This window comes from Anomaloglossus baeobatrachus, chromosome 2, assembly GCF_048569485.1.
Source record: "Anomaloglossus baeobatrachus isolate aAnoBae1 chromosome 2, aAnoBae1.hap1, whole genome shotgun sequence".
In the NCBI taxonomy this organism is placed as follows: Eukaryota; Metazoa; Chordata; class Amphibia; order Anura; family Aromobatidae; genus Anomaloglossus; species Anomaloglossus baeobatrachus.
Window position 1 is genome coordinate 135,005,908 of NC_134354.1, and position 27,633 is coordinate 135,033,540.

General features: G+C 52.4%; 1 protein-coding gene across 1 annotated transcript in view; it reads right to left on the reverse strand.

Annotated features, from left to right (window-relative positions):
- The window catches only part of BAZ1B (bromodomain adjacent to zinc finger domain 1B), a 129,716-nt gene that overhangs the window by 40,139 nt on the left and 61,944 nt on the right, over nucleotides 1–27,633 (reverse strand). Inside the window, exons 8-9 of the mRNA XM_075335360.1 lie at nucleotides 25,047–25,185; nucleotides 24,633–24,754 (exon numbers count right to left, since the gene is read on the reverse strand). Coding sequence (XP_075191475.1) covers nucleotides 24,633–24,754; nucleotides 25,047–25,185 — 261 coding nt within the window. The remainder of the gene's footprint in view (nucleotides 1–24,632; nucleotides 24,755–25,046; nucleotides 25,186–27,633) is intronic.

Consider the following 27,633-nt stretch of genomic DNA (forward strand, 5'->3'; position numbering starts at 1 on the left):
GTTCTGAAGAAACGAGCCGTAGGTCGGGAGCTGAACTCTATCCTGTAACCATGAGACAAAATGTCTCTCACCCATCGGTCTTGAACATGTGGCCACCAGGCGTCGCCAAAGCGGGAGAGCCTGCCACCGACCGAGGATGTGGCTAGATGAGGCCGAGAGTCATGAGGAGGCCGTCTTGGAGGCAGTGCCTCCTGCGGCCTTTTGGGGGCGTTACTTGGACCGCCACGCATAGGAGTTCCTCTGGCCTTTCTCCGGTTGGACGAAGAGGATTGGGGCTTGGCGGAGGGACGAAAGGACCGAAACCTCGATTGGATTTTTCTCTGCTGAGGTCTCTTAGGTTTGGATTGGGGTAAGGCGGAGTCCTTACCCGAGGATTCTTTAATAATCTCATCCAATCGTTCGCCAAATAAACGGTCGCCAGAAAAAGGCAAACCAGTTAAGAACCTTTTGGAAGCAGAGTCTGCTTTCCATTCACGCAGCCACATGGCCCTGCGGACTGCCACGGAGTTAGCAGATGCTACAGCCGTACGGCTAGTGGAGTCCAGGACGGCGTTCATGGCGTAGGACGAAAAAGCTGATGCCTGAGAGGTCAAGGAAGAAACATGCGGAGCAGAATTCCGTGTGACAGCATTACTCTCAGTCAGACAAGCAGAGATTGCTTGGAGAGCCCACACAGCCGCAAAGGCCGGGGCGAAAGACGCGCCCGTGGCCTCATAAATAGACTTCACCAAGAGCTCTGTCTGTCAGTGGCATCCTTCAGGGATGAGCCATCGGCAACAGACACAACGGACCTAGCAGCCAATCTAGAGACTGGAGGATCCACCTTGGGAGAGTGTGCCCAGCCCTTAACGACTTCAGGTGTAAAGGGATAACGCGTGTCAGTGTGCCGTTTAGCAAAGTGCTTGTCCGGGACCGCTCTGGGCTTCTGGACAGCGTCCCTGAAGTTAGAGTGATCAAAAAACGTATTGCGCGTACGTTTGGGGAAACGAAATTGGTGTTTCTCATGCTGAGAAGCCGACTCTTCTACAGGAGGAGGCGGGGGTGAGAGATCCAACACCTGGTTGATGGACGAGATAAGATCATTAACTAATGCGTCCCCCTCAGGTGTATCAAGGTTAAGGGCGAAGTCAGGGTCAGAGCCCTGAGCTCCCACGTCCGCCTTGTCTTCCTGAGAGTCCTCAAGCTGAGATCCAGAGCAGCGTGAGGAGGCCGGGGAAGAGTCCCAGCGAGGCCGCTTAGCCGGTCTGGGACTGCGGTCCGGGCAGGAGTCCTCCGCCTGGGACCTAGGGCTAACCTTGGAGCGCGCTGCGGCGCGGACCGAGAAGGGCCTGGAGGAGACAAGCTAACAGGGGCCGGAGCCTGCGAAGGGCCCGGTCTGGACTGCAATGCCTCAAGGAGCTTAGATGACCATTTGTCCATAGACTGTGCAATGGATTGAGAAAGTGACAGTTTCTCAGCGAAAGAGGCCAAGGCCGGTGACTCTGTCCCTGCAGCCTGCTCAGGGGGAGCAGGGGGATCTACATGAGCCGAGGGGCCCACAAGTGCCCTAGGCTCCGGCTGAGCAAGCGTGGCAGGAGTCGAGCATTGATCACAGTGAGGGTAGGTGGACCCCGCAGGCAACATAGCCCCACAAGAGGTACAGGCTGCGAAAAAAATCTGTGCCTTAGTAGCTTTGCTCCTTGTGGACGACATGCTGTTGTCTCTTAGGAGAGTGACCACTGAGGGTATATGGGAAAAGGGTATACAGCCTGTTCGAACAGATATATATAATATATATAAATATATATATGTAAATATATATATATATATTATATATTATATATATATTATTTACATATATATATATTTATATATATTATATATATATATATATTATATATATATATTTTATATATATATATATATATATATATTTTATATATATATATATATATATATATTAATATATATAATATATATATATATATATATATAAAATATATATATATATATAAAATATATATATATAAAATATATATATATATATATATATAATATAATATAATATAATATAATATAATATAATATAATATAATATATATATATATATATATATATATATATATATATATATAATATAATATAATATAATATAATATAATATAATATAATATAATATAATATAATATAATATAATATAATATAATATATATATATATATATATATATATATTATATTTATTCCGGCACCCTAGGGGGACCAGCACCGGGTGACCGGTGTGGCTCACCGACCGCTAACGAGCGGAGTGTGTCCTCCAGATTCCCTGTCCTGGATCCCCCGGAGCTGCAGAGCTTTGTCACTGAGAAGCATCCACCGGCAGAATGCCAAAAATGGCCGCCGGAGCTCTCAGGGGAGGAGTGGGGCCGAGGGCGGCGCCAGGAAAGAGCGGGAATCTGGGGTCCCCACAGTGGTCAATGAGGGGGGAGGGAGACATGCAAGATGCTCCAGCCCTCACATCCGACGTCATGTCGGTAATCCCGCCCTTCCCCCTGACAGGCAGGCCCAGGGGCGGGATTTTTCACAACTAGGCCGCGGCGAAGCCAGGGACTAAATTTTAGACCGCGCCCGACAAGCAGGCACGGTCGGCGCGGAAGTCCGCCGAAAAGACAACGGATTGAGCTACCACGGCTTCCGGGAAGAAGGTGCGACTCCCTGTACAGTCCCCCCCATGGGGACACAGAGTACCTTCACGTTGCAGGGCCCGGTCCCTGGGGTTGAAAGAGGCTCCGGTCCGACAGGTTCCACCAGGGGCTGCGGATGGAGCACGGTCCCAGCAAATGGATGACCGCTCAGGATCCCACTTCTCCCAGAGCCGCATAAAGAATGGTGAAGGAGACGGCATGTGGCTCCAGCCTCTGTACCCGCAATGGGTACCTCAACCTTAACAGCACCGCCGACATAGTGGGGTGAGAAGGGAACATGCCGGGGGCCCCATCGGGGTCCTCTTTTCTTCCATCCGACATAACTATGTTATGAGAATGCATGAGTGGATGTGTGCCTCCTTCCACACAAAGCATAAAACTGAGGAGCCCGTGGTCCACGGGAGGGTGTATAGGCAGAGGGGAGGGGTTACACTTTTTTAAAAGTATAATACTTTGTGTGGCCTCCAGAGGCAGAAGCTATACACCCAATAGTCTGGGTCTCCCAATGGAGCGACAAAGAAATGAGAATACTACGAGTTTCAGAAAATGGCGTAAAACGTGCGCCACTTTTATTGGACAAACTTGTGATTTTTTGTAACCCCTTAGATACAAGTTAACCTATACATGTTTGGTGTCTACAAACTCGCACCGACCTGAGGCATCACAATGACATCAGTTTTACCACATAGTGAACACTGAATAAAATATCCCAAAAACTATTGTGCGATCACACTTTTTTTTGCAGTTTTTTCACACTTAGAATTTTTTTGCTGTTTTCCAGTATACTATATGGTAAAACTGATGGTTTCATTTAAAAGTACAACTCGTCCTGCAAAAAACAAGCCCTCATATGGCGGATTGACGGAAAAATAAAGTTACGGCTCTCGGAAGAAGGAGAGCAAAAACAAAAAAACCGCTAAAACGGAAAGTGCCCGGGAGCTGAAGGGGTTAAAATAGATCAGTAATAGTCATATAATTTATTGAATTTTATGCTTATCTATACACACTTCATATATATCGAGTGGAGAACATACCATGCAGGGAAAACCCTAAGACCCCAGACTCTGACATGTTTCGCTCACTCCTTGAATAAAGAGAATTTTGTTTACTTACCGTAAATTCTTTTTCTTATAGTTCCGTATTGGGAGACCCAGACATTGGGTGTATAGCTTCTGCCTCCGAAGGACACACAAAGTACTACACTAAAAAGTGTAGCTCCTCCCTCTGAGCATATACACCCCCTGGATAACCAGATCTAGCCAGTTTAGTGCAAAAGCAGAAGGAGAATAGCCACCCACAAGTAGAGATAGAGCAAGAACCGGAACAACCGGAGACTCTGTCCACGACAACAGCCGGTGATAACACGCGGAACAAGAAACTGCCAACAGGCAACAGGGAGGGTGCTGGGTCTCCCAATACGGAACTATAATAAAAAGAATTTACGGTAAGTAAACAAAATTCTCTTTTTCTTTATCGTTCCTATGGGAGACCCAGACATTGGGACGTCTCAAAGCAGTCCATGGGTGGGAATAAACAGAAAAACTGAGAAGTAGGCGGAGCCTAACTTCACAAATGGGCGACAGCCGCCTGAAGGATGCGTCTGCCCAAGCTCGCATCTGCCGAAGCATGAGCATGCACTTGGTAGTGCTTTGAAAAGGTATGCAGGCTAGTCCAACTGGCAGCCTGACAGACCTGCTGAGCCGTAGCCTGGTGCCTGAAAGCCCAAGAGGCACCGACAGCTCTGGTCGAGTGTGCCTTGATCCCCGGCGGGGGAGGCACCTGAGTACACTGGTAGGCATCGGAAATGGCCGACCTAAACCAACGAGCTAGGGTCGGCTTAGAAGCAGAGGCCATTACGCCAACCTGTGGTTAGCACAAAAAGAGAGGTGCACCGCCTAAGAACAGCAGTGCGAGACACAGATCCGGAGCGCCCGCACCAGATCCAGAGTATGCAACGCTTTTTCAAAGCGATGAACAGGAGCCGGACAAAAGGAAGGTAGGGAAATGTCCTGGTTAAGGTGGAAAGGAGAAACCATCTTAGGGAGAAAGTCCGGAGTCGGACGGAGAACCACCTTGTCTTGATGAAAAACCAAAAAAAGGTGACTCCGAAGAGAGCGCAGCCAAATCAGAGACTCTCCTGAGGGAAGTTATGGCCACTAGAAAGACCACTTTCTGTGAAAGACGAAACAAAGAAACCTCCCTAAGAGGCTCAAAGGGGGGTTTCTGCAAGGCCGTGAGGACAAAATTGAGGTCCCAAGGATCCAAGGGCCGCCGGTAAGGCGGAATGATGTGAGACGCGCCCTGCATGAAGGTGCGGACCTGACCCAGCCGGGCGATACGCTGCTGGAACAGCACTGACCGAGCCGAGACTTGTCCCTTGAGGGAATTGAGGGATAGTCCTAGCTGCAGACCGGACTGTAGAAAGGACAGAAGGGTCGGCAAGGAAAAAGGCCAAGGAGCATGGCCGGAAGAGCGACACCAGGACAGGAAAATTCTCCAGGTCCTGTGATAGATTTTGGCCGAGGAAGACTTCCGAGCCCGAGTCATAGTGGAGATGACCTCAGGGGGGATACTAGAAGCCGTCAAGATCCAGGACTCAAGAGCCACGCCGTCAATCTGAGAGCCGCAGAATTCTGGCGGAAAAACGGACCTTGTGAGAGAATGTCTGGACGGTCCGGAAGATGCCACGGCACCTCTACGGACAGATGGAGCAGGTCTGGGTACCAAGCTCGCCTGGGCCAGTCCGGAGCAATGAGGATGACCCGACGGCCCTCCATTCTGATCTTGCGCAGAACTCTGGGCAAGAGAGCTAGAGGGGGAAACACGTAGGACAGACGAAACTGGGACCAATCTTGAACCAGAGCGTCCGCTGCAAAAGCCTGAGGATCGTGGGAGCGAGCCACGTAAACCGGAACCTTGTTGTTGTGCCGGGATGCCATTAGATCCACTTCCGGAGTGCCCCACTTGCGGCAGATTGACCGAAACACTGCCGGATGCAGGGACCACTCGCCACTGTCCACGGTTTGACGGCTGAGATAATCTGCTTCCCAGTTTTCCACGCCTGGGATGTGGACTGCGGATATGGTGGACTTGGAGTCCTCCGTCCATTGAAGGATACGTTGTACCTCCAACATTGCCAGGCGGCTGCGTGTCCCGCCTTGGTGATTGATGTAGGCAACCGCTGTCGCGTTGTCTGACTGGACTCGGATGTGCTTGCCCGCCAATAGGTGGTGAAAGGCTAGGAGAGCTAGAAGCACAGCTCTGGTTTCCAGCACATTGATCGAGAGGGCTGATTCGGACGGAGTCCAAGTGCCCTGTGCTCGGTGATGAAGACATACCGCTCCCCAGCCGGATAGACTGGCATCCGTGGTGAGGATCACCCAGGACGGGGCCAGGAAAGAGCGCCCCTGAGACAGAGAGAGGGGCCGAAGCCACCATTGAAGGGAGCCCCTGGTCTGTGGCGACAGAGCTACTAGCCTGTGCAAGGAGGAAGTCCGCTTGTCCCAACAGTGGAGAATGTCCAGCTGCAGAGGACGCAGATTGAACTGGGCAAAGGGAACCGCCTCCATTGACGCCACCATCTGACCCAGCACCTGCATTAGGTGCCTGATGGAATGACAGCGGGGCCTCAGCAGAGAGCGCACTGCCAGATGGAGGGACTGCTGTTTGACTAAGGGCAGCTTCACAAGTGCCGGCAGAGTCTCGAACTGCATCCCTAGGTACGTGAGCCTCTGGGTCGGAGTCAGAGTGGATTTGGGCAGATTGACAAGCCACCCGAATTGGGCTAGAGTGGCGAGAGTGAGCGAGACACTCCGCTGACAGTCTGCGCTGGATGAAGCCTTGACTAGAAGGTCGTCCAGGTAAGGAATCACTGCCAACCCCTGGAGGTGCAGAACCGCAACCACTGCTGCCATGACCTTGGTGAATACTCGAGGGGCCGTGGCTAACCCGAAGGGGAGAGCCACGAATTGGAAATGTTCTTCTCCGATTGCAAAACGTAGCCAACGCTGGTGTGAAACTGCAATTGGCACATGCAGATAGGCATCTCTGATGTCGATGGATGCCAGGAAATCTCCTTGGGTCATTGAGGCAATGACTGATCGCAGAGACTCCATGCGAAAATGCCGCACCTGAACATGCTTGTTGAGAAGCTTGAGATCCAGGATGGGCCGGAAGGAACCGTCCTTTTTGGGGACTAGGAAGAGATTTGTGTAGAAACCTCTGAACCGTTCACGGGCGGGAACCGGTACAATTACTCCGCTGGCCTGCAAGGATGCCACGGCCTGAGAGAAGGTGGCGGCCTTGGAGCAGGGGGGAGTTGACAGAAAAGAGAGAATTTTGTTTACTTACCGTAAATTCTTTTTCTTATAGTTCCGACATGGGAGACCCAGACCATGGGGGTATAGCTACTGCCTCCGGAGGACACACAAAGTACTACACTAAAAGTGTAGCTCCTCCCTCCGAGCATATACACTCCCCGGATGACAAATCCAACCAGTTTAGTGCCAAAGCTGAAGGAGGACATCCACCCACAAGTAGAGATAGAGTAAAACCCGGAATAACCGGAACCTCTGTCTACAACAACAGCCGGTGAAAACACACGGAACAAGAAAGCTGGCAACAGAGAGGGTGCTGGGTCTCCCATGTCGGAACTATAAGAAAAAGAATTTACGGTAAGTAAACAAAATTCTCTTTTTCTTCTTTGTTCCTTATGGGAGACCCAGACCATGGGACGTCTCAAAGCAGTCCATGGGTGGGAAAAAACAGAAACTGAGAAGTAGGCAAACCTAACTTCACAAATGGGCGACAGCCGTCCGAAGGATGCGTCTGCCCAAGCTCGCATCTGCCGAAGCATGAGCATGCACTTGGTAGTGCTTCGAAAGGGTGTGCAGACTAGACCAAGTGGCAGCCTGACAGACCTGCTGAGCCGTAGCCCAAGAGGCACCGACAGCTCTGGTCGAGTGCGCCTTAATCCCCGGCGGGGGAGGCACCTGAGAACATTGGTAGGCATCGGATATGGCCGACCTAATCCAACGAGCTAGGGTCGGTTTAGAAGCCGAGAGACCCTTGCGCTCACCTGTGGTCAGCACAAAAAGAGAGGTGCACCGCCTAAAAAAAAACAGCGGTGCGTGACACATAGATCCGGAGCGTCCGCACCAAATCTAAAGCATGCAACGCTTTCTCAAAGCGATGCACAGGGGCCGAACAAAGGGAAGACAATGAAATGTCCTGGTTAAGGTGGAAAGGCGACACCACCTTAGGGAGAAGGCCCGGAGTCGGACGGAAAACCACCTTGTCTTGGTGAAAAGAAGGGAATTTTGTTACTTACCGTAAATTCCTTTTCTTCTAGCTCCTATTGGGAGACCCAGACGATTGGGTGTATAGCTACTGCCTCCGGAGGCCACACAAAGCATTACACTAAAAAGTGTAAGGCCCCTCCCCTTCTGGCTATACACCCCCAGTGGGATCACTGGCTCACCAGTTTTAGTGCAAAAGCAAGAAGGAGGAAAGCCAATAACTGGTTTAAACAAATTCACTCCGAAGTAACATCGGAGAACTGCAAACCATTCCACATGAACAACATGTGGACCCGAAAAACCAACCCAAAAATCCCGAAGGACAACAGGGCGGGTGCTGGGTCTCCCAATAGGAGCTAGAAGAAAAGGAATTTACGGTAAGTAACAAAATTCCCTTCTTCTTCGGCGCTCCATTGGGAGACCCAGACGATTGGGACGTCCAAAAGCTGTCCCTGGGTGGGTAAAGAGATACCTCATGTTAGAGCTGCAAAGACAGCCGTCCCCTACGGGGAGGCAACTGCCGCCTGCAGGACTCTTCTACCTAGGCTGGCGTCCGCCGAAGCATAGGCATGCACCTGATAATGTTTGGTGAAAGTGTGCAGACTCGACCAGGTAACTGCCTGGCACACCTGTTGAGCCGTAGCCTGGTGTCGTAATGCCCAGGACGCACCCACGGCTCTGGTAGAATGGGCCTTCAGCCCTGATGGAACCGGAAGCCCAGCAGAACGGTAGGCTTCAAGAATTGGTTCCTTGATCCATCGAGCCAGGGTGGCTTTGGAAGCCTGCGACCCTTTGCGCTGACCAGCGACAAGTATAAAGAGTGCATCCGAGCGGCGCAGGGGCGCCGTGCGGAAAAGTAGATTCTGAGCGCTCTCATCAGATTCAACAAATGCAAGTCCAATTCATATCGATGAACTGGATGAGGACAAAAGGAAGGTAAGGAGATATCCTGACTGAGATGAAAGGGGAATACCACCTTAGGGAGGAACCCCCGGAATCAGGCGCAGCACTACCTTGTCTTGGTGAAACACCAGGAAAGGAGCTTTGGATGACCGCGCTGCTAGCTCGGACACTCTCTGAAGAGACGTGACCGTTACCAAAAAGGCCACTTTCTGTGACAGTCGAGAAAGTGAAAAAACATCCCTCAGAGGCCCCAAGGGCGGCCCCTGAAGAGCAATTAGTACCCTGTGCAGATCCCATGGGTCTAACGGCCTCTTGTACGGAGGGACAATGCGACCAACCCCCTGCAGGAACGTGCGTACCTGAGGAAGTCGTACTATGCGATTCTGAAAGAATATAGACAGCGCTGGGACTCGTCCGTTAAGGGAGCCGAGCGACAAACCTTTTCCCAAACCAGATTGCAGGAAGGAAGGAAAAGTAGGCAATGCAAATGTCCAGGGAGATACTCCCTGAGCAGAGCGCTAAGAGAAGAATATCTTCCACGTCTTGTGGTAGATCTTGGCAGACGTCAGCGTCCTAGCCCGTCTCATGGTGGCAATGACGACTTGAGATAATCCTGAAGACCCTAGGATCTCGGACTCGATGGCCACACAGTCAGGATCAGGGCCGTAGAATTCAGTGGAAAAAAACGGCCCTTGGGACAGTAAGTCTGGCCGGTCTGAGGGTGCCCACGGTTGGCCGTCCGTGAGATGCCACAGATCCGGGAACCACGACCTCCTCGGCCAGTCTGGGACGACGAGGATGGCGCGGCGGCAAGCGGAGCTAAGCTTGCGTAGCACTCTGGGCAACAGTGCCAGAGGTAGAACACAGTGAACTGCGGATATGGTGGATGCTCTGTCCCCCACCCACATCAGAATCCGCCGGATTGCCTGGTAGGCTTGGCGATGCGTGTTCCGCCTTGGTAGGCGATGTCTGCCACCGCTGTGGGATTGTCCGACTGAATTCGGATCTGTTTTCCTTCCAGCCGCTGCTGGAAGGCTTGTAGGGCAAGATACACTGCCCAGATTTCCAGAACATTGATCTGAAGGATGGACTCCTTGACCGCCTGAGAAGGGAAACGTTCCTGTCTAGGGACGTCGACTCCCCAACCCATTGGCAAAGCATGTCCCATTGAAGTGGACGCAGATAAAACTGCGCGAAAGTGACTGCCTCTGCATGAGACGTCTTAAGGGGTGTGACTGGCCTTGAAGGAGAGACTGCACCCCCGTCTGTAGTGAACGCTGCTTGTCCAGCGGAAGCTTCACTATCGCTGAGAGAGTGTGAAACTCCATGCCCAGATATGTCGGCGATTGGGTCGGTGCCCGATGTAACCTTGAAAAGTTGATGATCCACCCGAAATTCTGGAGAGTCTCCAGCGCCACGTTCAGGCTGCGTTGGCATGCCTCTTGAGAGGGTGCCTTGACAAGAGGATCGTCCTAGTAAGGATCACAGAGTGACCCTGAGAGTGCAGGACTGCTCCCACTGCTGCCCTGAACTTGGTGAAAACCCGTAGGGCTGTTGCCAGCCCGACGGGCAGGGCTACGCACTGAAGATGCTCGTCTTCAATAACGAAAACGTAGCAAACGCTGGTGCTCTGGAGCAATCGGCACGTGGAGATAAGCATCCTGATGACTATTGATGCTAGGAAATCTCCTTGCGACATTGAGGCAATGACGGAGCGGAGGGTTACATCCGGAACCGCCTGGCCTTCACATGCTTGGTGAGCAGTGTTAGGTCCAGAACGGAACGGAAAGAGCCGCCCCTTTTTTGGCACCCCAATCAGGTTGGAGGAAAAACCGTGTCTTGTTCCTGAAGAGGAACAGGGATTACCACTTCTTCTGCCTGCAGAAGAGCATCGGCTCGGTGGGGGGAGGGGGGGGAAGCGCTGAAGAATCGCGTCGGAGGACGAGAACAGAGCTCTATCCTGTACACGTGAGACAAAATGTCTGTCACCCACCGGTCTGTGACCTGTGGCAGTAAATGTCCCCAAGCGAGAGATTCTGCCACCAACCGCGGATGCGGAGAGAGAGAGCTGACAGTCATGAGGAGACCGCCTTGGTAGCGGTTCCTCCTGCTGCCTTCCTTGGGCGTGATTGAGCCCGGCCGGAATCTGAGCCCCTCTGAGCCTTTTGAGCCCTTTTGGACGAGGACAATTGGGACCTGCCCGAGCCTGGGAAGGACCAACCTCGACTGTCCCTCCAGGACAGCATTACTAGGGTAAGTCGCCAATGCAGACATTGCGAGGTTAAGGACACCACCTGCGGCACAGATGTACATGTGCTCAAGACCAGCTGCGCAAGCCCAGCTGAAATAGGTTAGAGTGCCCATACGGCTGCGAATGCCGGAGCAACCGACACGCTGATAGCTTCACAGACAGATTTCAACCAGAGGTCCATCTGTCTGTCAATGGCATCTTTAAGTGAAGTCCCATCTTCACTGCAACTATGGATCTAGCCGCAAGCCTGGAGATTGGGGGATCCACCTTTGGACCCTGGGTCTAGCGGTTTACCACGTCAGGTGAAAGGGATAACGTGTATCCTTAAAACGTTTGAAGAAAATGCTTATCTGGTAAGCGTGGTGTTTCTGAACTGCTTCTCTGAAGTCAGCGCCAGAAAAATACGCAATATACGCATGAGTACTGAAAAAGGATTTCTCCTGCTGTGAAGCTGACTCCTCCAATGGGGGAGCTGAGGGAGAAATATCCAACATTCCATTGATGGACGCTATAAGATCATTCACTATGGCGTCACCATCCGGTGTATCCGGATTGAGAGCGGTGTCAGGACCAAAGCCCTGATCAGCTACGTCTGCCTCATCATACAGAGAGTCCTCCTGCTGGGACCCTGACCAGTGATGAAGCCGAGCGCCGCCTCCAGCGAGCTAGCTTAGGCTGTCTGGGACTGCCGTCCGTGTCAGAGCCTTCACCCTGGAATGCCTGGGACCCCCCCGGAGCACTGATTACGTTCCAAATGAGGGTGGCCAGGGAGCATTAATCAAGATTGCCCATGGCCTGTCTGGACTGCAAAGTCTCTATCCCATGACAATCCATCAGCCGAAACTGCAACTCCGTCCCTGTCCCTGGACAGGGTTCACGGATGGTTCCTTTGGCCACCTCTAGTAGAGACCCCGGCTGACCAAGTGCTACAGGGGAGCTTGCACACAATGGGGGTCAGTGGAACCTGCCGGTGGAACAGTATCACATGCAGGAAAAACAGCATAGGAAGCCTTGTTGCTTTTTTGCTGCTGTATTCAATCCATCTATGCAATGTATAGCATACAAGCATAAACACATCAGCACATGCAATACAAGCAGCATAGAAAGCCTGTGCCTTGGCACTCTTGCTTTTTTTGCTGCTGCTGTCCAGCCATCTAGGAGAATATAGCCCAGAGTAGCGACCGTACAGTGCAATGTATATCATACAAGCATAAGTACAAATGAACACTTCAGCACTGCAATACAAGCAGCATAGAAAGCCTGTGCCTTGGCACCCTTGCTTTTTTGCTGCTGTTGTCCAGCCATCTAGGAGAATATTGCCAAGAGTAGCGACCGTACAGTGCAATGTATAACATACAAGCATAAGTACAAATGAACACTTCAGCACATGCAATACAAGCAGCATAGAAAGCCTGTGCCTTAGCACCCTTGCTTTTTTGCTGCTGTTATCTCGCCATCTAGGAGGGCATATAGCCAAGAGTAGCGACAGTACAGTGCAATGTATAACATACAAGCATAAGTACAAATGAACACTTCAGCACATGCAATACAAGCAGCCTAGAAAAACCTGTGCCTTAGCACCCTTGCTTTTCTGCTGCTGTTATCTCGCCATCTAGGAGGGCATATAGCCAAAGATAGCGACCTACAGTGCAGTGTATATACAAGCATCAAATACAAATGGACACTGCGGTATTTTGTGGGGTCAGCACTTCAGGTGCTGCTTACCGCCCGCCTATAACGCGGGTATGTGGTCGCCAGAGCCCTGTGTTGGTTGCCCAGAGCATGTCTCCGTTCCCCAGCTCGGACTGCGTGCAGGAATGGCTGCCGGCGTCCTTCTTCAGCTCGTGTGACGAGGGGCGGGCCGTGGGCGTGCCCCAGACAAGAGCGGGAAACTGGCGTCCCACTGTGTCCAGTGAAGGGGGCTGGAGAATGCAAAGCAGACTCCAGCCCTCTGTGCTGACTGTCTGTACAGCGTCCCGCCTCTCCCCTGACTGGCAGGGCTGGAGGCGGGAACGAAACGAAAACTAGGCCGCAAAGCCGGGGACTCGAGTAATAAGCGTGGCCGTCCATGTGCACGGCCAGCGCGGAAGTCCCCGGCGCACCACAAGTCCCAGCCGCGCCACAATGTAAAAAACACCCAGCAGCGGCCGGCGCGGCAGTTCCCAATACATAAATTCACTCAGCTAAGCTGCAGTGAATAATAGCACGAGCGCACCGCGCTGTTACCCCCGGCGCACTAACACTCCCAGCAATGCTGGTGTGTGTGTGCGCGCTTGCCCGGGGACACAGAGTACCTTAATGTAGCAGGGCCTGTCCCTGACGATACTCAGCTCCATATCCAGCAGGTTCTCTGGGTCTGTGGATGGAGCCCGGTCTCAGTGCCTGGAGACCTGTAAGATCCCACTTCACCAGAGCCCTCAGGGGGATGGGGAAGGAAAACAGCATGTGGGCTCCAGCCTCCGTACCCGCAATGGGTACCTCAACCTTACAAACCACAAGTGGGGTGAGAAGGGAGCATGCTGGGGGCCCCATATGGGCCCACTTTTCTTCCAACCGACCTAGTCAGCAGCTGCTGCTGACTAAAAACAGTGGAGCTATGCGTGGATGTCTGACCTCCTTCGCACAAAGCAGAAAACTGGTGAGCCAGTGATCCCACTGGGGGTGTATAGCCAGAAGGGGAGGGGCCTTACACTTTTTAGTGTAATGCTTTGTGTGGCCTCCGGAGGCAGTAGCTATACACCCAATCGTCTGGGTCTCCCAATGGAGCGCCGAAGAAAAAACAAAAAGGGTGACTCCGAAGAGAGCACAGTCAAATCAGAGACTCTCCTGAGAGAAATAATGGCCACCAGAAAGACCACTTTCTGTGAAAGACGAAACAACGAAACCTCCCTAAGAGGCTCAAAGGGGGGTTTCTGTAAGGCCATGAGGACCAGATTAAGGTCTCAGGGATCCAGAGACCGCCGGTAAGGCGGAATGATGTGAGATGCGCCCTGCATGAAGGTGCGCACCTGGGCCAGCCGGGCGATACGCCGCTGGAACAACGCTGACAGAGCCGAGACCTGTCCCTTGAGGGAATTGAGGGACAGTCCTAGCTGCAGGCCGGACTGTAGAAAGGACAGGATGGTCGGCAAGGAAAAACGGCCAAGGAGCATGGCCGGAAGAACGACACCAGGACAGGAAAATTCTCCAAGTCCTGTGGTAAATCCTGGCCGAGGAAGACTTCCGAGCCTGAGTCATAGTGAAGATGACCTCGGAAGGAATGCCTGAAGCCGTAAGGATTCAGGGCTCAAGAGCCACGCCGTCAATCTGAGAGCCGCAGAATTCTGGCGGAAAACGGACCCTGTGAGAGAAGGACTGGCCGGTCCGGGAGATGCCACAGCACCTCTACGGACAGACGGAGCAGGTCTGGGAACCAAGCTCGCCTGGGCCAGTCTGGGGCGATCAGTACGATCCGACGGCCCTCCATTCTGATCTTGCGCAGGACTCTGGGCAAGAGAGCTAGAGGGGGAAACACGTAGGCCAGACGGAACTGGGACCAATCTGGAACCAGCGCGTCCGCTGCCAAGGCCTGAGGATCGTGGGAGCGAGCCACGTAAACCGGGACCTTGTTGTTGTGCCGGGATGCCAATAGATCCACTTCCGGAGTGCCCCGCCTGCTAAATTGACCGGAACACTGCCGGATGCCGGGCCCACTCGCCGCTGTCCACGGTTTGACGGCTGAGATAATCTGCCTCCCAGTTTTCTACGCCTGGGATGTGGACTGCGGATATGGTGGACTTGGAGTCCTCCGTCCACTGAAGGATACGTTGAACTTCCAACATTGCTAGGCGGCTGCGAGTCCCGCCTTAGGTAATTGATGTAGGCAACTGCTGTCGCGTTGTCTGACTGGACTCGAATGTGCTTGCCCGCCGACAGGTGGTGAAAAACTACGAGAGCTAGGAGTACAGCCCTGATTTCCAGCACATTGATCGAGAGGGCTGATTCGGATGGAGTCCAAGTGCCCTGTGCTCGGTGGTGGAGAAACACTGCTCCCCAGCCAGATAGACTGGCATCCGTGGTGAGAATCACCCAGGACGGGGCCAGAAAGGAGCGTCCCTGGGACAGAGAGAGGGGCCGAAGCCACCACTGAAGGGAGCCCCTGGTCTGTGGCGACAGAGCCACCAGCCTGTGCAAGGAAGAGGTTCCTTGTCCCAACAGCGGAGAATGTCCAGCTGCAGGGGACGCAGATGGAACTGGCAAAGGGAACCGCTTCCATTGACGCCACCATCTGACCCAGCACCTGCATGAGGTGCCTGATGGAATGACGGCGGAGCCTCAGCAGAGAGCGAACCGCCAGATGAAGGGACTGCTGTTTGACTAAGGGCAGCTTCACAAGTGCCAGCAGAGTCTCGAATTGCATCCCTAGGTACGTAAGTTCCTGGGTCGGGGTCAGCGTGAGCGAGACGCTGCGCTGAGCGTGAGCGAGACGCTGCGCTGAGCGTGAGCGAGACGCTGCGCTGAGCGTGAGCGAGACACTGCGCTGAGCGTGAGCGAGACACTGCGCTGAGCGTGAGCGAGACACTGCGCTGAGCGTGAGCGAGACACTGCGCTGAGCGTGAGCGAGACACTGCGCTGAGCGTGAGCGAGACACTGCGCTGAGCGTGAGCGAGACACTGCGCTGAGCGTGAGCGAGACACTGCGCTGAGCGTGAGCGAGACACTGCGCTGAGCGTGAGCGAGACACTGCGCTGAGCGTGAGCGAGACACTGCGCTGAGCGTGAGCGAGACACTGCGCTGAGCGTGAGCGAGACACTGCGCTGAGCGTGAGCGAGACACTGCGCTGAGCGTGAGCGAGACACTGCGCTGAGCGTGAGCGAGACACTGCGCTGAGCGTGAGCGAGACACTGCGCTGAGCGTGAGCGAGACACTGCGCTGAGCGTGAGCGAGACACTGCGCTGAGCGTGAGCGAGACACTGCGCTGAGCGTGAGCGAGACACTGCGCTGAGCGTGAGCGAGACACTGCGCTGAGCGTGAGCGAGACACTGCGCTGAGCGTGAGCGAGACACTGCGCTGAGCGTGAGCGAGACACTGCGCTGAGCGTGAGCGAGACACTGCGCTGAGCGTGAGCGAGACACTGCGCTGAGCGTGAGCGAGACACTGCGCTGAGCGTGAGCGAGACACTGCGCTGAGCGTGAGCGAGACACTGCGCTGAGCGTGAGCGAGACACTGCGCTGAGCGTGAGCGAGACACTGCGCTGAGCGTGAGCGAGACACTGCGCTGAGCGTGAGCGAGACACTGCGCTGAGCGTGAGCGAGACACTGCGCTGAGCGTGAGCGAGACACTGCGCTGAGCGTGAGCGAGACACTGCGCTGAGCGTGAGCGAGACACTGCGCTGAGCGTGAGCGAGACACTGCGCTGAGCGTGAGCGAGACACTGCGCTGAGCGTGAGCGAGACACTGCGCTGAGCGTGAGCGAGACACTGCGCTGAGCGTGAGCGAGACACTGCGCTGAGCGTGAGCGAGACACTGCGCTGAGCGTGAGCGAGACACTGCGCTGAGCGTGAGCGAGACACTGCGCTGAGCGTGAGCGAGACACTGCGCTGAGCGTGAGCGAGACACTGCGCTGAGCGTGAGCGAGACACTGCGCTGAGCGTGAGCGAGACACTGCGCTGAGCGTGAGCGAGACACTGCGCTGAGCGTGAGCGAGACACTGCGCTGAGAGTGAGCGAGACACTGCGCTGAGAGTGAGCGAGACACTGCGCTGAGAGTGAGCGAGACACTGCGCTGAGAGTGAGCGAGACACTGCGCTGACAGTCTGCACTGGATGAAGCCCTGACTAGAAGGTCGTCCAGGTAAGGAATCACTACCAACCCCTGGAGGAGCAGAACCGCAACCACTGCTGCCATGACCTTGGTGAATACACGAGGGGCCGTGGCTAACCCAAAGGGGAGAGCCACGAATTGGAAATGTTCCTCTCCGATTACAAAACGTAGCCAACGCTGGTGTGAAACTGCGATTGGCACATGCAGATAGACATCTCTGATGTCGATGGATGCTAAGAAATCTCCTTGGGTCATTGACTGATCGCAGAGATTCCATGCAAAATTGCCGCACCTGAACATGCTTGTTGAGAAGCTTGAGATACAGGTCGGAAAGCACCGTCCTTTTCGGGAACTAGGAAGAGATTTGAGTAGAAATCTCAGAACCGTTCCCAGTCGGGAACTGGTACAATTACTCCATTGGCCTGCAAGAATGCCACGGCCTGTGAGAAGGCGGCGGCCTTGGAGCAGGGGGGAGTTGACAGAAAAAAAATCTGTTTGGCGGGCTGGATAGAATTCTATTCTGTAGCCGTGGGAGATGGTAACCCACACCCACTGATCGAAGACGTGTTGAAACCACACGTCGCCCAAGAGGGAGAGCCTGCCACCGACCAAGGACGTTACTGGCGCGGCCAGATAATTAAGAGGAGGCTGCCTTGGTGGCAGCAGCTCCTGCCGACTTAGGACGTGGCTTCATGCGCCAGTTGGTTTACGGACCTTGGCTGAGTTAGTGGACGAGGCCGAGGGCTTAGAGGACGACCAGTTAGAGGAACGAAAGGAACGAAACCTCGACTGGTTCCTGCCCTGGACAGGTCTCCTGGGTTGTGGCATGGAAGTACTCTTCCTGCCAAAAGCTTCCTGAATAATTTCATCCAGTTGTTCACCGAATAGACTGGTCCCAGCAAAAGGGACTCCAGCAAGGAACTTCTTAAGAAGCATCTGCCTTCCACTCTCGAAGCCACAGGAACCTGCGGATAGCGAGGGAAGTAGCCGAGGCCACCGCAGTGCGGTGACAGTCTCCAGCATGGCAGACGTGGCATAGGATGAAAAGACTGAAGCCTGGAAGTTAAGGCAACCATTTCGGGCATAAAGTCCCTGGTGAGGGAATGCATCTCCTCCCGAGAAGCAGAGATGGCTTTGAGAGCCCGCACTGCTGCAAAAGATGGGGAGAACGAGGCCCCTGCCGCCTCATATATAGATTTGGCCAGAAGGACAACCTGGCGGACAGTGGGATCCTTAGAGAGGTGCCGTCAGCCACTGATACAACTGTCCGGGCTGAAGTCTAGACACCGGAGGGTCCACCCTTGGTGAATGAGCCCACTCCTTGACCACCACTGGTGGAAGGGGGAAACAGTCATCAGAACCACGCTTTGGGAAGCGTCTGTCAGGACAGGCTTGGTCACAGTGGCCTGAAAGCTGGAGTGGATAAGGAACACACTCCTTGTTTTCCTAGGCAAGGTATACTGATGCTTTTCTGCCAGAGAGGGGTGCTCCCCTGATACAGGCGGATTGAGGTCCAGTACAAATATAATGGACGCAATCAAATCATTAGCATCTGCGTCACTTTCGGACAGATCAATGGGGTACATGGAGAAGCGTCCGAGCCCCCAGTAAAGGCATCCTCCTTGTCCTGCGAGTCAGCTCGTGAACCAGAGCCGCGGGGCGAGGAGGGAAAGGGGACCCTGCGTCTCCATTTTAGGAGGACGGGGTCTGAGACCAGCTGAAGAATCCTCTGTGAGCTTTGCTGAGCGAGCCGTAGCAGCAGAAGCGCCCTGAGAAGGGGGCTGATGCATGCTCAGCAGTGTCCGGGACAGCTGTCCCCTGGAGAGAGGGATTCTACCCAAGCCGGGGGTTCAGCCACCGGAGCCGGAGCAGCCGGAGGGACCACTGGGGATGAGCCTCCAGGCTGAGGCACCACTATGTTAGAGCAGGCATCACAATGTGGTTATGTGCTCGGTACAGGCAGTACGAGTCTACATGCAGTGCATATTAAGAACAGCCTTGCAGCCCTGCTCTGATATGAGACATGCTGCAGAAGTGGGGGCTCTGTCCAGAATGACCCCCAGCAGAGTATATAAACAGAGTATATAAGCAGCTGCACAACCGGAGGTTGTGGCTTGCCAGACCGTTTAACATAGGGACATCTCTGTGCCCTCCAGATCCCCCAGCCCAGGCCCCCAGTGTCACAATGTGGTTATGCAGACATTGAGAACGCTGAGAAAATGGCGTCCGCAGCGAGGAGAGGGGGCGGGGCCTACTCTGAGAGCAGGACGGAGGGCAAATGAGGCATACAGGGGAGGGAATCTTTCCTCAGTGAGGAGTGTCCCTTCCCTGTGCTGAACAGCCGCTGGGCGGAGCCACACTGTCCCACTGCACTGACTGACATGCAGGGGTAGAGAATCGAAACTAGGCCTCAGGCGAAGCCGGGGCCTAGATTTAAACATGCGGCCAGCGTGCAGGCACCATCGGCGCGGTTCTCCAGTGAAAACTGGAGAACCGGCCGGAAATGTTAACACAGTTATATAACACACTCTCCCCAATATATAAAGTACAAGGGACCCCTGGAAAGACCACCGTCTGTGGTAATAACGTCTCAGTACTTAGCTTGTGAGACGCAGGTGCCAGGTCCCTGGGGGGTGATCGCTCCGTCCGTCAGGGTCCTGAAAGGGCTGCGGATGGAGACCGGTCTCCTGCAAAGCAGTGAGAACCGTGATGGCTCCCACTTCAAGCCAGAGCCTCAGGGGATGGTGAAGGAGCGCGGCATGTGAAGGCTCCAGCCTTGTAACATCAACCTTAACAGCACCGCCGACACAGTGGGGTGAGAAGGGACATGCCGGGAGTCCAGATTGGACCCGCTTTTCTTCCAAATCTTTGAAATCAAAAATCAGAGGATGCATGTGTGTGTGTGACCTCCTGAACACAAAGCATTGAACTGGTTGGATTTGTCATCCGGGGAGTGTATATGCTCGGAGGGAGGAGCTACACTTTTAGTGTAGTACTTTGTGTGTCCTCCGGAGGCAGAAGCTATACACCCATGGTCTGGGTCTCCCATAAGGAACGATGAAGAAAAATCTGTTTGGCGGGCTGGAAGAGAATTCTATCCTGTAGCCGTGGGAGATTATATCCCGCACCCACTGATCGGAGACGTGTTGAAACCACACGTCGCCAAAGTGGGAGAGCCTGCCACCGACTAAGGACGTTGCTGGCGCGGCCAGATAGTCAAGAGGAGGCTGCTTTAGTGGCAGCAGCTCCTGCGGTCTTCTGTGGACACGCCTTTGTGCGCCAGTTGGGTTTTTGGTCCTTGGCTGAGTTAGTGGACGAGGCCGAGGGCTTAGAGGATGACCAGTTGGAGGAACGAAAGGAACAAAACATCGACTGGTTCCTACCCTGGGCAGGTTTCCTGGTTTTAGTTTGTGGCATGGAAGTACTCTTCCCGCCAGTAGCTTCCTTAATAATTTCATCCAGTTGTTCGCCGAATAGCCTGGATCCAGCAAAAGGGAGCCCAGCAAGGTACTTCTTTGAAGAAGCATCTGCCTTCCACTCTCGAAGCCACAAGATCCTGCGGATAGCGAGGGAATTAGCCGAAACCACCGCAGTGCGGTGAGAATCCTCCAGCATGGCAGACATGGCATAGGATGAAAAAGCTGAAGCTTGGGAAGTTAAGGCAACCATTTCGGGCATAGATTCCCTGGTGAGGGAATGCATCTCCTCTAGAGAAGCAGAGATGGCTTTGAGAGCCCACACTGCTGCAAAAGATGGGGAGAACGAGGCCCCTGCCGCCTCATATACAGATTTGGCCAGAAGGTCAACCTGGCGGTCAGTGGAATCCTTAAGAGAGGTGCCATCAGCCACTGATCCAACGGTCCGGGCTGAGAGTCTAGACACCGGAGGGTCTACCTTTGGTGAATGAGCCCACTCCTTGACCACCTCAGGTGGAAAGGGAAAACGGTCATCAGAACCACGCTTTGGGAAGAGTTTGTCAGGACAGGCCCTAGGCTTGGTCACAGTGGCCTGAAAACTGGAGTGGTTAAAGAACACACTCCTTGTTCTTTTAGGCAAGGTAAACTGGTGCTTTTCTGCCAGAGAGGGTTGCTCCTCTGATACTGGCGGATTGAGGTCCAGTACAGAATTAATGGACGCAATCAAATCACTAACATCTGAGTCACTTTCGGACAGATCAATGGGGCACATGGAGGTAGCCTCCGAGCCCCCAGTAAAGGCATCCTCCTCGTCCTGCGAGTCAGCTCTTGAATCAGAGCCGTGGGACGAGGAAGGAGAGGGGACCCTGCGTGTCCTTTTAGGAGGACGGGGTCTGGGACCAGATGAAGAATCCTCTGTGAGCTCCGCTGAGAGAGCCCTAGCAGCAGAGGCGCCCTGAGAAGGGGGCTGATGCATGTTCAGCAAAGTCCGGGACAGCTGTCCCATGGAGTCGGCAAAAGACTGGGAGATTGACCTAGAGAAGGATTCTACCCAAGCCGGGGGTTCAGCCACCGGAGCCGGAGCAGCCGGAGGGACCACTGTGGGTGCGATTCCAGGCTGAGGCATTATCAGGTTAGAGCAGGCCTCACAGTGTGGATATGTGCTCGGTTCAGGCAGCACGAGCTTACATGCAGTGCATATTGACTACAGCCTTGCAGCCTTGCTCCTCGTGTGAGACATGTTGCTGGAGTGGGGGCTCTGAGCCAGAATGACCCCCAGAGAGTATATAAGAAGGTCCACAACCGGAGGTTGTGGCTTATCAGACCGTTTGTGTGCCCTCCAGATCCCACAGCCCGGACCCCCAAGCAGCTTAGCAGGGATGCTGCAGCCAGCGCTGATCCAGAGAAAAACGCTGATAAAATGGCGCCGGAGCGAGGAGAGGGGGCGGGACCTGCTCTGAGAGCGGGATCTGGAGGGCCAAGGAGACTTACAGGGGAGGGGACATTTACTCAGAGAGGAGTGTCCCTCCCCTGTGCCGAACGGCCGCTGGGCGGAGCCGCACTGTCCCTCTGCATGATTGACATGCGAGGGCAGTGAAAACGAAAGTAGGCCTCCGGCGAAGCCGGGGCCTAAATTTGAGCGATGCGGCCGGCGCGCAGGCACCATCGGCGCGGTTCTCAGGCGACAACCAGAGAACCGGCCGGGAATGTCAGAAAAGTTACACAGCACACTCTCCCACCATAATAAAGTACCGGGACCCCCCGAATATAAACGTCTCAGGTACTTAGCTTGCTGAGACGCAGGGTTCCAAGTCCCTGGGGATGAGTGCTCCGTCCAGCAGGATCCTGAAGGGCTGCGGATGGAGACCGGTCTCCTGCAAAGCAAGGAGAACCGTGCTGGCTCCCACTTCAAGCCAGAGCCCGAGGGATGGTGAAGGAGCACGGCATGTAAGGCTCCAGCCTTGGAATCAACCTTAACAACACCGCCGACACAGTGGGGTGAGAAGGGACATGCCGGGAGTCCAGGCTTGGACCCGCTTTTCTTCAAAAACTTTCCAAAAATGAAAAATCAGATGAGAATGCATGTGTGGATGTATGCCTCCTGAACACAAAGCAATGAACTGGCTAGATCTGGTTCTCCAGGGGGTGTATATGCTCAGAGGGAGAAGCTACACTTTTTAGTGTAGTACTTTGTGTGTCCTCCGGAGGCAGAAGCTATACACCCAATGTCTGGGTCTCCCATAGGAACGATAAAGAAATATATTTTATACGTACCCTTTGTATCGTCTTTATTATTAAATTCTTATGCAGACAATTCAACAAGTATAAAATATATTTAAGGAGTGAGCGAAATGCGCATTGGAGTCCTGGGGTCTTATAGGTTTTTCCCTGCACGGTATGTTCTCCACTTGATATATGCAGTGTATATTTATATGCATACAATTTATTGAAAATAATAATAATAATAAATAAATATATATTATATTTATTATGTTAGATTCACCAGTTATCTATTTCTTATGCAGTCAATAAAACATCAATATATGTACTTATAACCCTTTAGGACACTTTTTGTGAACTTTCATCCAAGTACTGCCAAAGGTACTGTATCAAAGGTTTGTACATACAGACCACTCAGCAAGTCTGAGCTTAACCCTCTGCATCAACATCCCGAGCATCAATCTATGGGGAGGAGTTACTTAAACTGTTATGTAGGAAAAGGTGCAGTAGGAATTGCATTTATTTTATGTCCTTTACAAAATAGGCTTAGGAGTCCAGTGGGCGGTCCTACTTTATGATAAAACAAAATTAAAAATCAGCCTTAAAAGGGAATCTGTCACCAGGTTTTTGTCACCTAATCTGAGAGCAGTATAATGTAGGGGCAGAGATCCTGATTCCAGTGATTATGTTTCACTTACTGGGCTGCTTACTGTAGTTTTGATAAAATCACTGATTTATCAGCAGTAGATCATTAGAGGACTATTTGGTGTGCTGCCAGGTAGTCCAGCATATTCATGAGATCTGTATTAGACCTGCAACACACATCCGTGCCACCGGTACGTGTTTGGGACTTTTTGACACGTACCGGTGGCACGAGCACACGTGCACGAATGTTACCCTATGGTAACAGGCACACACACGAAATGTGTGTCCGTGTGGATTGTACGTGTGTGCGTTTTTTTTCACACGGCTGACATGTCTGTTTCTCCGGCCTCACGCAGACACGGACCTGCTCAGGTCAATGGGTCCGTGCCTGCACGTACGTGACACGTATCATGTACGTGTGCTGTATCATGTACGTGTGCTATCTGTACCGTCCTGTGCGTTTTTAATAGTTAATAGTTTTGAGCTATTTTATAGGTCCAGTCACACACGAGTTCGCAAACGAGATCGTTGCGGAGTCACCATTTCTGTGAGACGTCAGCGATCTCGTTATGTATGACACCTACTAACGACCTCCTTACAAGGTCCCAACGCCCGCAGAGATCGTTATACAGGTCGCTGATCATTATTGCGTCGTTGGTTAGGGTCTTACTGTGTGACATCTCACCAGCGACCTCCCAGCGACTTACCTGCGATCCCTATCAGGTCGTATCGCTTTCGGGATCGCAGGCAAGACGTTAAATGTGATGGGGTTTTAACCCTTTTAAATCAGTTTAAACAAAGGTTACCAAAAAAGTAGTGATTACGGCAGCTGATAGTCCTATTAGACACAACAGAATCTCATGAATAGGCATTTTCATCGTCAATTTCCATCAGAAACGGACGTAACACGTACATCTCTCACGAATACACGGACATTCAACACGCACGGAGAGCCTACGCCATCACACCGATGTCACACGTACCGGCGAAACAGACATCAAAAGGGCAACACGGACCCGTAACACAGAACGCGAGACACGCACGCGTTTTTTTGCAGAAATGTGTTTCAGGCGTAACTGCTAGAGCTGCAGCAGAGAAAACATTGATTTTATGAAAATAACAGCAAACAGTCCAATAAGTGACACATCGCTAGAATCAGGCTCTCTGTCTCTACATTATGCTGCTCTGAGATGGGGGAACAAACACCTGGTGACAGTCCCTTTTAAAGGTGTTTTCCAGTTCAAACCATTTAGGACCCATCATGGCCATGGGTGATAAGATTTCTAACTAAAAAGCATTTAAGGAAGAAAAAGAAAAAAAAAAAAAAAAACTAAGGTTTTCACAAAACACTTGATGCATCATAAAAGTACAATCATAGAAGGGTAAAGTAGGAATAAAGTAATAAGTAAAATAAACTACCATCTCCATTTTGCTCCTCTTCATCCTCTTCTTTTGGAGGGCTAAAGTTGTAATTAATACTGTCGTGTACCCAGCCCTTCTCAATGAAAAGTCCAGGAGTGCCATCAGAGAAAAGCCAGTACCTGTAAAGGAAAGTTGCTTCAGATGAACTATGAAAATATGTCTCATGTTCTAAGAGCATCAATCTGTAAAGTCAGGTTTCCATGGCGTATTGCACAATCCATACACAGACAGCAATCCTAGAGCTTAACGGAGGTGGGTAGGTGTCTCCCAACCCGAATTTACAGCCTCATAGGTTAATCAGACTGTACATTTGGGTTGGGAGATCTCCGTGCAGTCTGAGCACTGCAAACTGAAATGTCTGTGTGAACCTGGGGCAAGCCAGCGTCAATTAAACCTTGGCCAGAACCATACCTGTTATGGTTGCGGTCAGTGCCGAGTGGTGACCTTCTCAGCACTTGCTTGGCTTTGGCAATGCCCTCATGAAATGCCTTCTCTGCAGAGGCTCGCTGTTTGCGCACTCTCTCCTCTTCTGCCTCTTTTTGGAATCTTTCTGCAAGAAACAAAAGTAACATTTTTGCCACCTGACAACTGAATTTACTTGTAGTATGAATCCACACAACAAATCTAACTGTATATGCAAATACAGTGGAACCTTGCTTAATGAGAACAATCCGTTCTGGGAGTGTGCTTGTTAACCAAGTTACTCGTTGAGCAAAGCAGCATTTCCCATAGGAAATCATTGCAATGCAGGTGATTCGCTCCACAACTTGTTCAATGTCCCATCCTGGTCCCCTATTGTGCCATTCCACACACGTACAAAAACACACACACAGACAGACACACATTATGCTCACCTTAACTTCCGTTCCATCGCTGGTCTCCTGGGACTTGCTGTTCTCCGGTACGGGCTGTGCATCGGGTTACCATAACGACAAGGGAGGAACTTCCGCTCCCAGCGCACTGACATCAAAGGCAGAGCCGCTTGCCTCTGATTGGCCAGCGCGCTGCCTTTGAGTAGCGGTGACCGGAAGTTCCTGCTTCGTCGCTATGGATGCCGATGCACAGCCTGGAGTGGAGCAGCGAACTACAGAACCCAGGACTCAGGCTGGCGATGAAATGGAAGGTACACATATTATATGCTCACCTTACCTTCCGTTCCACCACCGGCCTCATGGTACTTGTAGTTCGCCGCGAGGACGTTGCGATGTATCCGGGAACTACAAGGTGAGCATAATACTGTGTGTGTGCGTGTGTGTTGGTGTGTATTTGTGTGTGTTTGTGTGGACTGCAAGTTCAGGTCAGAGCGCGGTGGATGTACGGAACAGGAAGTGTGTGCGGTGAGGATTTTGCTCGTACAACAAAGCTTTCTCGTAAACCAGGTTACAAATTTACAGAAAGCTTTGCTTGTTAAGCAAAGAAGGGAATTTTGTTTACTTACCGTAAATTCCTTTTCTTCTAGCTCCAATTGGGAGACCCAGACAATTGGGTGTATAGCTACTGCCTCCGGAGGCCACACAAAGTATTACACTTAAAAGTGTAAAGCCCCTCCCCTTCTGCCTATACACCCCCCGTGGGATCACGGGCTCCTCAGTTTTAGTGCAAAAGCAAGAAGGAGGAAAGCCAATAACTGGTTTAAAAACAAATTCAATCCGAAGAAACATCGGAGAACTGAAACCATTCAACATGAACAACATGTGTACCCGAAAAAACAAAAATCCCTAAGGAAACAGGGCGGGTGCTGGGTCTCCCAATTGGAGCTAGAAGAAAAGGAATTTACGGTAAGTAAACAAAATTCCCTTCTTCTTTGTCGCTCCATTGGGAGACCCAGACAATTGGGACGTCCAAAAGCAGTCCCTGGGTGGGTAAAATAACACCTCGTGATAGGGCCGTAAAACAGCCCTTTCCTACATGGGGGCAATCGCCGCCTGAAGGACTCGTCTACCTAGGCTGGCGTCCGCCGAAGCGTAGGTATGCACCTGATAATGCTTGGTGAAAGTGTGCAGACTCGACCAGGTAGCCGCCTGGCACACCTGCTGAGCCGTAGCCTGGTGCCGCAATGCCCAGGACGCACCCACGGCTCTGGTAGAATGGGCCTTCAGCCCTGAGGGAACCGGAAGCCCGGCAGAACGATAGGCTTCCAGAATTGGTTCCTTGATCCATCGAGCCAGGGTGGATTTTGAAGCTTGCGACCCTTTACGCTGACCAGCGACAAGGACAAAGAGTGCATCCGAGTGGCGCAGGGGCGCCGTGCGGGAAATGTAGATTCTGAGTGCTCTCACCAGATCCAACAGATGCAAATCCTTTTCACATTGATGAACTGGATGAGGACAAAAAGAAGGTAAGGAGATATCCTGATTGAGATGAAAGGGGGATACCACCTTAGGAAGAAACTCGGGAATCGGGCGCAGAACCACCTTGTCCTGGTGAAATACCAGGAAGGGAGCTTTGCATGACAGCGCTGCTAGCTCGGACACTCTCCGAAGAGACGTGACCGCTACTAGAAAGGCCACTTTCTGTGAAAGGCGAGAAAGGGGAACATCCCTCATAGGCTCGAAAGGCGGCTTCTGGAGAGCAATTAGAACCCTGTTCAGATCCCAAGGTTCTAATGGCCGCTTGTAAGGAGGGACTAAGTGGCAAACCCCCTGCAGGAACGTGCGTACCTGAGGAAGTCGGGCTAGGCGCTTCTGAAAAAATACAGATAGCGCTGAGACTTGTCCTTTAAGGGAGCCTAGCGACAAACCTTTTTCCAAACCGGATTGCAGGAAGGAAAGAAAAGTAGGAAATGCAAATGGCCAGGGAGAAACTCCCTGAGTAGAGCACCAAGATAAGAAAATCTTCCACGTCCTGTGGTAGATTTTGGCGGACGTTGGTTTCCTAGCCTGTCTCATGGTAGCAATGACCTCTTGAGATAATCCTGAAGACGCTAGGATCCAGGACTCAATGGCCACACAGTCAGGTTCAGGGCCGCAGAATTCAGATGGAAAAACGGTCCTTGAGA